Source organism: Electrophorus electricus, chromosome 5 (genome assembly GCF_041902795.1).
Source record: "Electrophorus electricus isolate QZ-2024a chromosome 5, ASM4190279v1, whole genome shotgun sequence".
Lineage (NCBI taxonomy): Eukaryota > Metazoa > Chordata > Actinopteri > Gymnotiformes > Gymnotidae > Electrophorus > Electrophorus electricus.
The window spans coordinates 26,227,864-26,243,969 of record NC_137501.1 but is presented as its reverse complement, the minus strand read 5'-3'; the positions used below and the strand labels follow the sequence as shown (position 1 = coordinate 26,243,969).

General features: G+C 46.1%; 1 protein-coding gene across 1 annotated transcript in view; it reads right to left on the bottom strand.

Moving 5' to 3' along the window:
• eys (EGF-like photoreceptor maintenance factor) overlaps positions 1 to 15,866 on the bottom strand; it is a 147,871-nt gene extending 132,005 nt beyond the window's left edge. The window contains 6 exon segments of the mRNA XM_081714325.1: positions 823 to 937; positions 2,185 to 2,269; positions 3,596 to 3,688; positions 10,356 to 10,453; positions 10,455 to 11,097; positions 15,743 to 15,866. Of these exon segments, the coding sequence (XP_081570451.1) occupies positions 823 to 937; positions 2,185 to 2,269; positions 3,596 to 3,688; positions 10,356 to 10,453; positions 10,455 to 11,077 (1,014 nt within the window). The 5' untranslated portion in view covers positions 11,078 to 11,097; positions 15,743 to 15,866.
• Positions 15,867 to 16,106: the final 240 nt, after the last annotated feature.

Below are 16,106 nucleotides of genomic sequence, written 5' to 3'. Positions count from 1 at the left end.
AGGGTACAGCCATCTGTCGCCCGCGTGGGGGGGTCACGGCATGTCGTCAGGAAGAGACGGTCGAGTAGGGACAGTGGGGAAATATTAAAATTGAGGAGCACGACCAGGCGTCTAGCATGTGCGCATCAAGAATCACGCGCGCCAGTCACTTACGGGACGACGGCAAAACTGATATGGCCCGAATTGTTCGAAAGGAACATTTTGCAATAAGTTTCAGGGCGCCGAGGCTTAGTGGGCTGATCGGCGGGGCGGGGAGGATTCTGGGTGGGCCGAGGGAGGCAGCTAAGCGACGAGCTCTCCTGCGGAAGGAGGTCGCCCGTTTCAGCACGTTTCAAATTCGCTGAGATGATTAGCGACTGCAGCCTCGGGGGTGCTGGCGTCCCTGGGGCACCGTAGCATGAAGGTCGCTGTAAGCTCCAGCGCTTCCCCCCCCGCAAGCGGAGCTCGGCACGCCAAATTAGATCCTTGGCTGTGTGTTATAAACAAGAACCAACTCCTGTTGTATATCAACTGCCGGTGTTCTGACATCGTTAAAACAGGGCCATGACATTATTAAGCTTACCAAAGGACCTGGAGTAATGAGGCACTAACATCTAGTTCACTACCCCCACACCCCACCCCACCCCCATGCCCTCTCCACCCAAAGCATTTCTATGCTGAAAGACCAGCGGTAAATGAAGGATTGCTCCCTCTCTGCGGAAACAGGTCTTCCGCATTAAAGCCTCCCTACGTGGTGTCTGATGCTGAGAGTGCCCGGTATGATTGTTGGCTCTGTTTCTTGGCCAGTATTTCATTAGTTAGCGCCCATATTAGGTTACTTACATTATATCCGCCAATTAGGGCGAGGCACCATCCCTCATTCAAGCAGTTAACGGAGAGCAGCCTGCAGTGGTCAATTACGTCCTCGCAGTTCTTCCTGGAAAAGGCTGCATCGCAACTGCGCAGAGGGAGGGAGTCAGCCAGGGGCCGTGGCTGGGTTCAGGCCTGCCTGCGTGGCTCGTGCTACCGCAATGACATGGGGTGGGGGTGGGGGTGGGGGTGGGGGTGGTGGGGGGGGGGTCGTGTGGGGTAGTGGTTGGTAATGAGGGGTGGAGGTTGGTTGGGGGAGGTGGTGCTGCTTTAAAAGCACCAGAAGCAACGACTTATGATTGGAGTATAAGGAGTGTCTTTGGGTGCTGCCACCCCATCTTCTGTACAAAATGTAGGGTGGTTTTTTGACCCCTTGTAACTTCTGAACTACAGTCAGCTAATACTGGAACAATTAACTGAAACTCTCAGTGGGCTCTGGTGTAACCACTGAAATATGCACACAGTTGCGCACATTTATATACATGGTATTCGTATAGTAAACTACAGCTGTTTTAGACTGCATCTTAATTTTGTTCTTTTGTAAACACAAAAAAAAGGTACAGCTATGCGTCATCAGCACACAAACGGATTTTAAAGAGCAATCTTTTTTGTTAACCAGTATAGAACCCAATAGGATTATCAGATTATTATGAAAAGCCTCACACTTCTATAGATTAAAATCTTCTTTTGTTCTCGCCCAATCGCATCTTATGCTTCATCTCTGCTCACCCGCACTCTCAAACTCTCATTAATCCCCAAGTTTTTTCTTCCGTCACTTAGAGTTTTTAATTTGGGTTTGTTTTGGGTTTTTTTGCCCCCACTCCATCTCCTCTTCCAATTGTCATTTACTCTGAGAGGCTGTTTGAATTTATGGACTAGAGTTATCTATGCCATTACGGCCTACAGAGATGTACTGTGGCAGATTAGTGAGGCAATAGCTCCAATAAGGCCCCTCAGAATTGGGAGTCAGGGAGAACTAATAAAAGCGCCATTCTCTGTCATTTCGCTCCTCGTTATCAGTAAAAAGCAATTTAGACCCAGCCATGTGACGGGGACTTCCCTCTTCTGACCTGCAGCAATATTAAACTGTAGTTATACATTTCTTTAGGTTGATGATGGGCCTGTGGGAAATAAAATAACGCAACGACTTCCAGATAAGATGTTATTACTGCTAAGGTGTGCATCATAATCTATTGAATTGTAATACATTTGCTCAACTAAAACAGGAACTTATTTGTAAAACTCCCATGAAAAAAAAAAAGGGGGGGGGGGGGATACAAAAAAGCAACTAAATCCAAAGCAAATGGCAATGAATTTGAGTCAGCGGAACGCTGCCTGCAGTAATACACATCTCCTCTTGCCAAACATGTGCCAAACAGGCAGCACGGCCTGCCGCGCTCCGGACGCAACTCGCCGAGTTCTGCGCACAAGTGGGGAGGGTTAAATAGGGCACTCGTGACACCAGCTAATCACGCATCTGTAGGGCCAACACTTGGAGGCGAGCTAGATGAGCCCGAAGACCCGCAATACCACGGACAGCCGAGCGCGGCGCGGGCCAGTAGGAGTCAGGAGATAAAGCGGTCTCTAATCCTAAAGATGCTAGTCTTGAGCAACATCTAAAAGAACGCGTGTTAGCGGGATCGGTACTTCTCGACGGTAACAGTCCTAATGACGCTCATTTACTGTTAGCGGCGCTAGCGTTCTTTGGCTATCCATGTCTAGCGACAGGCAGAGCTGGCAAGTGGCGAAGCTAGAGAGGTAGCGCACAGGACATGGGAAGGGACAGAAAGAAGAGCCATTAGCTCGCTCTACTCTCCAAAGTCCGACTAACTGATGTTGACATCAATACTATTTCCAGGATCGGCCATCCAACGATGAGTAATACAGTGGGACCAAGCTGCCGGGCGAGAGGAATACGGAGCTGCCTGCTTCTATTGGACTTAGCACAGGGCCGAGATGGGCAAAGGATTATTTCATTTTCATACAGATGAGCTTCTTTATGAGCCGCCTCAGACAGACCTAATCAATGTAAAACAGATCAATTTAGAGTGTGTATGTGTGTGTGAGAGAGAAAGAGATAGAGAAAAAAAGGAGACCATGAGATAAGCAGTCAAGTTTTACTGTCTAGGCTTTCAAATGACTGAGGAACCTCCTGGGATTCATGACTGGGCTCATGTGGCAAATATAATGAAGACATTGAAGGTCACCAAAGACAATTAGTCTGTTTTTGTCCCGTTTTCCTTTCATTCATTTCCACTCATAATGGGGAAAAAACTACCACCCACTTAAAGTTTCATGAATATGGGCTGGTGTAACGGTGCCAATTTCAGAAAATGGCTCCAATTGAAATACGCAGATCTGTATGATTTTCCCATTACACTAATTCCTTACTGGTGCCAGAATATGCAACAGATCAGCGCCACGCCATCAGCAAAAAGGAGGGGGCAAAAAAAGAAATCACAACCCTGTTACAAATGCCACCTCATTTCCCCATCAATACACAGTTATTAACTGTTGTTGTAACCTTTGAAACCACAGAAGTTGATCCTTGAAAAAGGTGCCTCGTCTATTTGCATGTGGCATTTTCTATTAATCATCTTCTCCAGCTCAAAAAAGCAAGTAAAAACTGGGAAGATAACTGGGAACCAAAATGGGGGTGGTTTGCTCTCGCCTGTCTGCCCCAGCTTGCTGCTGTTGGTGCAGTCGAGCTCCACGCCACAGTCTTACCCGCCGGAGCCAGCTGCACCTGCGCAGACTTGTGATTCGCCACTCCCGTCGTGTTTGCCTCAGTTGTTGCACGGGTTCGAATCGCACGGGGCCTTCTCCGCACAGAACGCACCTGTGAACAGATACATAAATAAATTTAAAAAACGCCAAGACGCAGCTTTCAACTTGAAAAAAAAGCACAAAGGAGCAAAATGAAAAAGGGCTTTTTTTATCTGCAAAGGACCGGGCAAGATTTATAGGTCTAGCATTTTTATGATGAATGCTACCACAATGCACCAATCCAATACTTTCAGGCACGGCGTTACAGGTAATGAATGCCTCTTTTAGTAGAAAGCGTCTGTTTTGGGTTTGAGAGGTTACAGTGAAAGACAGATCTAGTGGGTCATCAAAAGCAATGACTTTCAAGTAAATGCTCCCTGAAAAATAAAGTATAACCCAAATCAAAAGGAGCTGCTTCACACCTGGTGCTTTGCATTTGTATTCGCAGCAATTAAATAAAATAATTTCTCATTAGGAAATGCCCTGCACATGTCAAGCTCTCGCGAGAAAACATGAGCGTGTAGAACTGGCCATGTCATCACACCCCCCCAACACCCACCAGCAACGGTAACTACTCGGATACAAAAGTCCTCTTTGGTCAGCCACCTGTTGCCAAGGCTCCTATTCGCCAGCGTCATTTGGTCGTACGTTTACCTCATGGGAATCCTTTGGATAAATACTGGCAACTCTCGGTCCTAAAATCGTTCCGTCTAGGAGATAATGGCCCGGCTGGAACTACGAGTGTCATCACATTCTCGGACCTCTGTGGCGGAAGCTAAAATGGACACAAGAGAGAACTCTCTGAAGAAAGCAAGCCAACGAAATGCTGCCGCATTTGTTTTCTCGGCCAAGCTCTTTGCCACGTTTTTGTTTTTTTTTAAATGTACGTACTGCTTCCAACAATTGGGCAGAAAAAAAGCAAAGTTCTTTTCATGCATACTAATGCCACAGTTGCACTGGCCACAGTAAGAACTGCTGCAGATTCTGATCAATAACTGAGCTCAAGTTTAAAGACAACCTTGGGAGTCTTGCCTGCAAAGCCACTCTGTAGAGGACCATGCTTTCTTGAATGAAAATGAGCGGTCAAACTTCAGAGCAGAACTGATGGCGCAAACCCCCGCTTCAGAGTGCGAGATGAACTCAGATACCCACGTCGTCGTCCCAAAGTCCTCCTTTCGCCTTGTGAAAAATTAAGACGGAGAAATCACCGTCCTTTCGCCCTAGCGCTGCGCCATAAGATGCCGCTGCTGCTTGTGTGGATGTCGAAACGCACGTGGTCTTTCAAAGTCATACAGTGCACAAGAATGCCAGCATGCATAACTGTGAATGAAATCTAGTGGGGACTAATTAGCTGGGTCTAATTTGCTAGACCCGATCGGCTTTTCACTTATTATACGGAAGGTCGGACCTTTTAAGCCCCGTCGCCATGGGACCTCAAAGGCGAGCAATACGTCCTGACACGGAAGAATCGGATCCGGCCTGAGACCGCCATAATCCTTGCCGATACAAAGCGCATCCGTCACTAAAAAGGAAGAAACCCCCCCCACACACACTAAAATCTGGCTTTTGCACTCTGTGGGTTAAATTTAGATGCGGCTGAGCGGAGCCAAAAGGTTCAAGGTGAGCGCGATATGATTTTATTCCCTGGCGGTGCGTTGGGTTTGCTGCGTTCTTCAGACGATGCCTGCTCATTTATCTTCTTGCTTGTATGGTTCTCTCTCCACCCATCCTTAGTGTATCCCCCGCATGCTACACCCGGGGAGCTGCGAAGCGTGTTAGCACTGGCCTACGTCTTGCGTAGTGCCGTTATGCCAGGGAACCGGCGGCAGGACGTCAAACCCCTTCAAAGTTTAAAGCCACTTGACATTTGCATCATTTGGGGCTGCTTGGGCCCCTCTGCGCTCCAAACGAACAGGCCTGGATGTCACACGGTGACGTTGTTACCCATAGTGGGTTTTTAAGAAGCTAAACTGTGACACAGCACAGCGGTCAAATCGCAGTGGTGTTCAAAGATTTGCACGCCCTGCATGTTTAATTAATCCCCTCCTCCTCCCCCCACCCGAGTCGGGTTAGCAACTCGGCCTGGCAAAAACCACTACATTGTTTGTAAATGACATTAAAAAAAAAACCAACCAACAAAACAGAGAAGGGGTAGGAAATATCGCAAAACAATTAACATCGTATCCCCACGGGATCTCCCTGGGGAGCCGGCGTATTAATACTCTAATTCTTTGACATCATCGACCCTGGCAACAGTGCAGGAGCACACAAGAGAGTGCCGAATCAAAGGAAAATCTGGTCTGACGTCCCGCAAGCAGGGCCTCATTATTATGGGCAGGCCAGCTGGGGGCTGCGAAGGCCGCCACTAACTTTGTGATGATTAATGGGATGACAGGCAGAGCAAAGTCAGGGAACTATGAGCCTCACCCTGGGGGGGGGAATCGGAACAGAAACCAAGGACCGGCACTTCCCGAAACGCCCTACAACATGCTGCAGCAGGCGGGTGAGTGGCAGAGGCCGACGGGAAGCGCACGGTGGCTGCACAGACGTCGCAGTGCCTGGACGACTTCTCAACAGGGAATTGTCAGCGTCTACGGACTCTCGACCAGACGTCATGAGAAACGTAGTGTCCAGGGGCGAATCGCTTGGGACTTGCACGTTTTTCCGAAAGCTGTGAGGTTCTTGGGACAGTGAAGAATGCCTGGATGATAATATGCCTGGACACCTGTTGCAAATGTAACAACCGTCCCCGTCATCCCTGAACATCACAAAAAATGCCCCCAAAACAACATCCACATCACACATTAGTGGCTATGATCAAAGTTCAAAGTACATAATAAGAACATAGGCATGTAATAAGCACATAAACAACAGAAAATGTTACTTAGAAGACCAACATCAGTACAAAGAATGAAATTAAAAGTGCTGAGCATAACTGGCTGCTTACAGGCTCAGAATGCAAAATGAAGTGTATGCACACACACACACACACACACACACACAAACACACACACACACACGTCATACCTTCTCTGCCTTACACCTGCTGTCTACTCAGTCTGCCCTGTAGTGTTCGTCCAGATTATATAAATCAAGCTCTAGTGAACTCCTGAAATGGATTCAGTGAGCTCACCCACTCTTTAAAACGCATACCGATCAATATCACTATGAGTGGAAATATAAATGTTTGATACGCTTGACCGAAATCTCAGGCCGAGTCGGCAGAGGCCTGTATAAATTATGTTTCAGTAAACACCTCTGATCATGCGATCAATAGCCTTGTGCTGCCCCTTCTGCTCATGACACTATTATTATTGTTTTTTTCTTTTTTTTTCCCGCACCATGCTGAGAAATAACCAAGGAAAGGCAGTAACAGCACTTAAGGTATCAATAAAAAAAATAAGACTGATTTTATAGCATATGCTATAGCTCTTCTCCTGCTGTGGTTATTTTACAGGCACTGGTCTGAAATTTCGATACGAAATACTCGAAAACACTCACAGGTTGGCCAGCCTCCTGATCGACGGCCTTAATCGACGGGCCGCAACCGTGAGCGGCATATGGAACAGCTGGAAACATGCGCTAGTGTTAATGACATGACAATGTTGTGCTCTTTTTTTAAAATTACTTTCTTGGAAACAAACAAAAATTCAAACGCAGACATAAATAAATTCGAATATCAAACGGCTCTCGTAAACCCTCACGACATCCTCGTCCATCCTGTTACACCGGCGGCAACGTTGGAAGGGTGTACACGGCTTACTTATAGGCATCCCTGCGAGTTCCCAGGATTATAGAGGACGTCCAGTCTGCCATGTTAAACCTGGACAGAACATGTAGTTGGGATGTTGCGGGCCTCAGCGTGGAAGCGCTACAAGCCAGCGAGGGGGGGGGGGGGTGGGTTTGGAGACAGAACGGACCTCGGGTAAACTCCGCCAGCGCTGACGCGAGCATGTTGCTGCTGCAGAAGTCCGAGATGCTAACGCGACACTGGGAAGCGCTGCTTAGTCCGACAAATTGCCGGTGCGAGCGGAGCGATTAATCACAAGGAGCGGCCACCTGGATTTCGGACCCCGGAGTCCATCATGACATCATTATCTGGGACGCCCAGGGGAGCGGGACGCTGCCGTCACACCTTTGTGGGCGAGACGCTCATTAGCCCAAATGGGACTTTATTATTCATTACTTTCCTGAAGGGGCGACAAGGCGCCGTCTCGTAAACTGACTGCGAGATTCATAACGCCGGTTATTATTATTTGTTTACCGCTTGCTTTCTTTCTTTTTTTTTTTGTTTTTTTACAGCGTGGGCCGAATTCAAAGCTCGCGTCTGCCCACATGAGCCCGCTTCGTCGCCTCGGCCGTGTGAGCCGCTCTGGAAGCGCGGCGACGTGTGCTTAAGGCCCTCGACTTGAACCTTCCACGTGTGGCTTTGTATACGCGCGTTACCACGGCGACCAGCAAGGAGATCGCCATTAAGCTCTCTGGGCACATAGTTTTGCATAAGCGAAATCTTTTTTTCCTCCCACTGGGCTTTGCATAATCCACCTGCAAAAAGAACATTTCACGGGCCTTCATAGAGATGACAGTTTCGATTGTTGGAACTCTTCTTCTGAGAGCTCACTGCTTCGACTTAATTTGACTATCTGTTTGGATGGACAGCAGGGGGGGGGGGGGGGGCCGCGAGAAAACTTTGGTCAGATGCGAGTTCTGCATAATTGCATTGCCATTGTGAAAGCCACCAAAATGACCCCTCATTAATCATATGCCTCATTAGCGAAACATAATGAGTCAAACGACACCAAGCACTATCTGAATGAAGAGTTAAACACCCATTAGCAGACCCAAAGAAAGGCTCTCTTTTGTGAAGACCAGAATTCATCACAGCTTTCTTTTGACTGTTTTAAGAAATTAATTTCACCAAAGAAAAGAACAGTGCACAGTCCTGATGACTGCTACTTGCCTGTGTAACCAGTGAAAACACTGGCACTGGTACGTTTGGCGCCACTTCAAGTTTCAAGTTTGGTTTATTTGTCACATACATAGTCATACACAGTATAACTCGCAGTGAAATGGTTGAGAGTGCTCTGTCCAAACTGAGGAAAAAGAAAACAGGGAATATATATTCTATATATGTACAAAATATATTAATAATGTATGTACAATATATGTATATTATGTTTATATACACAATGTACAATGTATATGGTTGTGTATGTATGTATGTACACAATGTACAGAATGTACAGATCCATTTGTAAATGGATCTTGGACACACATCCCGTTCCTGCAATCCTTTGTGCAGTTCCTTTTGCCAAAGATTTCTGAGCCGTTAGTTCCTGTGAAGTTGACAAAACATGGAAATATTATAACATTTTAAATTTAATTAATACATATTAAAAACACCAAATTTACATATAATAAGCATATGTATGTCATCAGGAATGGGCCAGTAATTTAAAATGGGGATAGTACTGGGCTACAAATAATAATCACAGAATAAAAATGACCAATTCTAACATTTGAGCTGATCTTAATTATTAATTTTACCTATAAACACATGCCAAACAGAACTAGATCAAAATGCTGTTCTCGCTGATATTTGTGTGTTTGACTATGAAAAACTCACTGGTTTAAAGCGCAACATATAATTTGCATGTAACGCATTTTGGAAGGAGAATAATCGCACTGCATTTATTTGTATCATGCCCATCTGACTCGATACAAATGCGTGTGGTGCATGGCCTAAACGAGGTTGGCTCACTTAAAGGCTCTGGACTGACTGGGCCTGCAGGCACCAAGCGGCCCAGACCTCTTAAAGTCTTTTCCAACTTTAGTTTACACCACCGAACGACATATTTGGCATTTTGGTCAGCAGTTCTACAGAAAATGATTCCACTCTGGTGGGGCGCTCGTCCAGCGGAGAGTGGAATGCTTCCACTGTTGCTCACAGCTACGCAGAATTCAGCGGCAGCCTCGATGAAGCGCGATGGCCAAGCGATCTGTCGTGATCTTACAGGACTTTTCTTTTTAAAAATGTCCCAGTCGTTTTGGATGCGCGTTCATGTTTAACGTGCATTTGGAGTCTGCTTTTGTGTGGACGCGAGGAAACATTTAAAGCTCAATGAAATGGTGGGAGGAGGAAAGCAAACGTATGGAGTGATTAAGAATTGCTTTCGAGAGAGAGAGAGAGAGAGAGAGAGAGAGAGAGAGAGAGAGAGAGAGAGAAAGGGAGAGGGAGGGAGACTTCCTGGAATATGCTGCTTGAACAGCTCATGGGGACCTGTATTGACATGAAATAATTGCACTGAGCTAAATGGGGAGAACTAGCAATTATGACTGATAAATAATAAATAAGTAACAGGGAAAAAGCAGTGGCTCTCTCCAGGTGGGGGATCTGGGTCGAAAAAAGGCTCAACCGTTAACCCTTTTGTGACTGTGATTCTTAGAGAGAGTCCGAACATGCAATCTGAATTCCATCAAAAGCATTCTATAGTGTGGTTGGACTTAGCTGCTATATATATTTTTTTTACTATAATGCATGGACACAGTGGACAGTAAACAAGAAGTGGATAAAAAAATTACTAAAAACTCACAAGGCGCTTTGTTGCATATGCTGTAATTTTCACCTACTGTACCTGAAGGTGTGATGTGGTCTAAAAATAAATTATACTGAGTTTTTTCTCAACAGTGTGAGCTGTGGCAGCAACAAACTCTGGTGAAGTAACACCAGAGGTCCTCACCTGTAAAAGGGGACAGGCATAGGCATTCATATGGAGGATGGCTCGACATAGCCGACCTGCCACTCACGCAAGTTGCGCCGTTGAAGCACGACTTAGCGGTAGGCGAGCCGTCCGGCTTCGGCCCGGCACACGCCGTTGCCCGAGCATGGGCGGAGGGTAGGAAAACTCTGGCAGAGCTGCTGCTTGACCACGACCTTGACACGCAGGCCGAGCCGGCATAACTGGTCGCTGCCTCCGCCAGCGGCAGCAGAGTAACGGACGCCAGGAGGAAGCCACTTCAGGTGCAGCTGCGTGCTGACGTCGATGCCACCAGCAAAGAGGGAACGCTCGTTCTCCAGCGAGCAGCGGTCAAACGCCTCCTCGGACATGCCGACTGGGTTTACGCCGTAGCGCTGTAGTGTCCGGTCATAAAGGGCAAAAACGCCATCTTCTGCTTGGACCTCTAGGGGGCAGAGTTGAGGGAAGGCGTGCGACTGACACATCCAGCGCCGTGGCAGAGGCTCGTCTTCTGGGATACTGTGCCAGTCTTGATTCCCGATGGCGCAGGTGATCTCCGACAGACTCCACCGGAGGGTGATGTTCCTCGGATGAGGGTGCCAATCATGATACGGGGGTCTGCTGCAGATTGGCTGACTTGAGACGGAGTCATCCATGAAATGGCTGAGGAGAAGGAGCAGTCTGAGGCTCAAAGTGCTTGGTGTTCCCACTGGCGGGCCTCTCATCTTTGCTCCCCAAGGCCTGTCTGCAGTGAGACACAGATGAGGCAGCATTCAGTGCAGGGCCCTCGTATGTATGACTGAGAATGGGGATAAATACATATCCGAATGAGGTGGCTGATACAACAGTAGTCATTTTGAAGTAACAGCATATTATTCTGAGGTCCTTTATAGTGACAATTGCTGACTAACTGTATAATGAAGTAATACATGAGCAACTGCCTGTAAGAATTTGTATTTCATCATAGCACTTTAAGAAAAAAACTGAAATTTAACAACCGTGCATTTGTTTCAGAGAAGGTTGATTTAAATTGATGTCTTATTTAGCAAAGCAATAGGTGAAGGAGTCAGAGACTCAAACACAGGTGCAGGGCCCTCAGCACCACAGACAGCTCCCCCAGGCTCAGATCTCAGAAAAACAGCTTCAGCACCTCGGCCAGCTCCCTCTCCACACTCTGGCTCAGAGACACACTAATGAGCAGCCTCATACAAAGAGGCCACGCGCCCCCCTCTCGGGCTCTCTGGCTGGAAGGAAGCTCTCTCACAAAAACAGGGGGAACATCTGCAGCGAGGTGGACAGTCTCGGCGCGCCCTCCTGCAGCACTTCTGATGCTAGCCTTCAGCACAGAGAATCCTAGCACCAAGATGGGCTCCACCTGCACATTCCCCCTTTCTAAAAGCCGAATCTAAATACGTTCAGTGAAATGTCTGTCTGGAAAAGGAAGGGGGGGAAATAATTAACTATCCTTGTTTGAACCTTGTCTGTGTCTTTTCCCTTTGGTTCCTTTGATCATTCACCAAGAGATCTTATAACACTAACCATCTACCTGCCAGATGGTAAAAAGTCAAACGTGCTCTAAAAGGTTTCAAGTGGTAGCTTGAAATTTTCTAAAAGTGTAAAAAAAAAAGAAATGCCCATTTTAAGCTGCCACCAAATACTTCAATTTCTACTCCTGCAGCATTGAGAAAAAAAGTCATACTTGTTCACAATGAATTTATATGAACTATCATTAGTGTCCATCAATCAGTTTATTACATTTGTTACACTTCAATGCCTATAAATGACTCAAACCAAACAGGACAGAATAAAGACGTCTTAAAATGTTAGAATCAAACTCGTTAGAATCAAGTTATGACCCAAATACATATACATAATTTTGCATAAATTACCTTAAGTCTTTTTAAAAAATGATTTGCTCACATTCCTGCATTCATCCATTTGTGATTCATGTGTTCTTAATATGGGTTTAACTTGCGCATAGATCTTGTTTTGCCATCAGCAAAAACTGAGGCAGCACTTCCTCCAAGGTGTTGCTTTCCCCCACCTCTCTGACAGTCAACCAAAACTCTCCACTCATTTCAAACCAATGAAATATGATGCTAACCCCTATTGCCAAGATTCTATTTTTCACTTTTGCATCAAGAAATCACGGAGACACCGTGTGAAAGTAAGGCAGAGGGTAAGGACCGAAGCTTATTTTTGACAGTGTCTCCAAGGCATGTGGTGCAGCCGGTTGCTGCATTTCACTGATAAAGGGAGCTAGCTCACTTGTGACACTGCTGCAGCTTGCCATTTGTCCTTCTTTTAGATTGTAATTTTAGTACAGACGTTAGCCGTCAGACTCGAGTTAAATGCTAGCTTAGTTGGTCAGCTGTTGAAAACAACCAGCATGCCCACTTCAGAAATTATCTCCTTATCTGGACATCTTGGCTAGTCAAAGAGGCTGCCTTCAAGGCCGCTAAGAGAGTACCTTCCAGTCATCAAGGCTAGCGATCGGTTCCTTCCAGCCTGATAAGTATTAATTGATGTCTGCCAGACAGATTCTTAATTGTGAACCCCTTGAAGAAGCTAGTTAGCTGCTTACTATGCTGTTAAGTAATGATAACTTAATTAGCGCTGCGATTTTGCTCCAAGGCAGCCAGGTCACATGCTGTTAGCGGTACGCAGCTAACGTATTTGCAGTGATGTCTATGATGCCCTTAATAAGCCTCGTGACATGGAGGTCAGACTTGTACTCTGTGGTCTGACGCTGCAGTCGTTGTGCCTCCGTGGTTGATAACAGGTGCAGATCTACCAGGCTGACCAGTAGCATGCATGCTTGGCAGGCTTCTTCTTTACAGGCAGATAGAAACAGCATGCCTCCAAGACCGAAAGCAGTCTACCAAGCTCAGAGAAACCACCGATCAACTCTGCGTGCCGGCAATGGAGGAGCTGCTTGGAAAATACTGACATTATATGGCTTTGCTTTTTCTATGTTATGTATGCTTCCTTTCAGTCCAACTCATCTCACGGTTGGTCACACTGCATGGTTCCCAATGTAAACTGCACTCAGTGACAGTGAACATGAGACAGGACATTTCTGACACAAAATGAAATTAATAAGTTAAATCGTTCTGTGTAACATTCAGTTTCTGTGTGTTAATGTTCAAAACTCATGAACAAATGCATTTATCAGAAGGTTTTATTGCACTTTCCTGTGTATTTTTGTGCTGCTCAGTGGCAACACTGAACATCATGATATACATGCACATCAAGCATCCAAACCAGCCCATGGCGAGCTATGAAAGCTTGGGTTTTTGGTGGTCTTTTAAATCATTTTAAAACAAAACACACACATAAGATCACAGGTAAAACCAAGAGCTGTAATAAAAAAAACAAACAAACAAAATATTTTCTACATGGTAGCATTACAGCCTTAGAGAAGACACGATCAGCAAATAACCACTCCAGGTGCTAATAAAAGTATCAGGCTGCCAAGGCCCATTTGATTCTAAACTTTTCTTTGCATCAGCCTTAAAGGCATACCAACAACGGAATCTGACCGCGAAGCATCAGCCTGGAATAGCGCATATTACTCACTTACTCAGACTGCTACATAGCTTTGGCCTGGTACCAGCCTTGAAGGCATGCTGCTTATCTGCTTATGAATTAAGTGGAGAAAGATCACACTAATAATTAGGCCAACATTTCTTAAGAGTCTGGCAGCTTTTGTTAGGCTTTCAGAGTTATGCAACAGTCTAGGAGGTACAAATGACCTGCCTCGTAAGGAATTTGTAGCCTTGCAGGGACTAAGCTCTACTAATTGTCTGGTTAGGTGTATATCTACCTAACCTAGATTAACTATGGTTTTAGAGAGACATGCTTGGCATAGGTGTTCCAACCTGAAACACAGCAAATTTGTCCTGAATGCTCTGAGATGTATGTAAATGTTGGGAAATTTTCCTCAGGTCACTCACAAACGTACCTAGCGAAGCTGAGAAATAAGAGTTAATCAGGACAGAGCATGTTGGATGTTTAACATTCAGCATTCTAGTTGTTCTTTCTTTTGCCATGGTAATTTATTACACCACTTATGCTGTAAAAGGGACCTTGAGATCGGAAAAAGGTCCATATACATTTAACATTAGTATAATCTGAAACATAGTACTAGTACTTGTACCTGATGGCTAGCTACCCAACACGTTTTATTAAAAGGAGTATATGTAATGTACATATAAATAAATATGTGACACATATATGTTACGTATATGCCTTAGATGCATTCTCAGCATGTAATGCGGGACAGACATATGAAGATTACTCTCATTTGAGTGGGGCGAAGGAGGAAATGAGTGGAGTCGCAACTTGCAGATGGGTGGCTTAGATAATGCAGCCCTGCCTTGGAGGAAACACTGATTCAGCGCTCCCTTGAGGCAAATAGGAGTCACGTGCATTTGCGCTCCAGCGGCGCTGCGGGTGAATCCATACAGGCGTAACCGCGTTGTGGTTACAGCGGGCAAAAAGAAAGGAAAAAGAAAACGGAAAACAAAGCATTCTGCTTACTGACGCCACACTACCGGTCTCCTTCAATCTCGCCTCGATTCTTTCCGGCTCTTCTCCGTCGGTTCAGAAGGCCCTGACCATCTTTCCTCATTTGCGATGACAAAACGCAGAATCGGTCCGTGAGCCCCAGGTTAAGCTGATCAAACGCTATAAATGCCGAAGCCCCTCCAGCTTGAGATCTACCTCTTCTAATCCGCCGCCTTCTAACAACCTGCCGACACAATTCTCCCAACCAGCTGTGTCCTTGGGGCCTCAGCTTCCAGCAGTCTCCAGCAGCGAGTGGCAGTGTCGGATAAAATATTCTTCCTCGGAGGTACAACGGACGATCACACACCCTCCACCCACCCACCCACATACCCACCTGGCATGTCTTCAACTTGCACTCAAGATAAAAAAAAAAAAAGCTCTGCAGATATATTTGAGCTTGCACTATTGCCTTGTCTTGATTTGGGAACAATGACTGATCTGAATGATACCTTGGCAATAAACAGCACTGCATATGAATACATAGTAGCTGGGTAAATGGAGGGAGGGGGTGGTAAAAACCCAGGCACTTGCAGGGATAAGCACAGACAGAGGCAGACACTCACTGAAGTGTCACAGTGGTCTTGCACAGATGGCAAAGAAACAGATGTTAAACCTATTAGGAACAATCCTTTGTTTATTTATTTGTTGTTTTCGAACTAAAACGCAGCAACAAATTCAATGTCACCACTACCATTATGTGTCCCGAAACTACTACTTAATTGGGGCTTGGTCACCTGAACACTGGGCACATTGTGACATGGTAAATATATTTATAAACTTACGAGGGGGTTACAAGTGACAAAAGAAGTGATATCACAGACCTTACAGGAAATAACACCCAACATGCTGTTGACCACGCAGATGAATCTGGCCACCGGTTCAACCTCCAATTCTCCAGATGCCCAAGACTGGCTCCTGCCAAGCTTTTGACCTTTAGTTCTTTCCAGATCAGCCAAGACATTGCACACCTCCTCAGCGGAACCAGCCCTGTCCTAGACTCCTGTGATCAAGGGGGTGTGGGATGACAGATGGAAAAGGGGGACTGAGAGACTTCCAGAGCTTAAGGCAGGACGAGACCGCCCCATCCACTGGCAGATGGATGTCACGGAGATGACGGAGGCAGAGTCGCTTGGGCTCCGAGCAAGAAAAAAAAACATACTAAAGAAGGCCGACTGAGGACGAGAA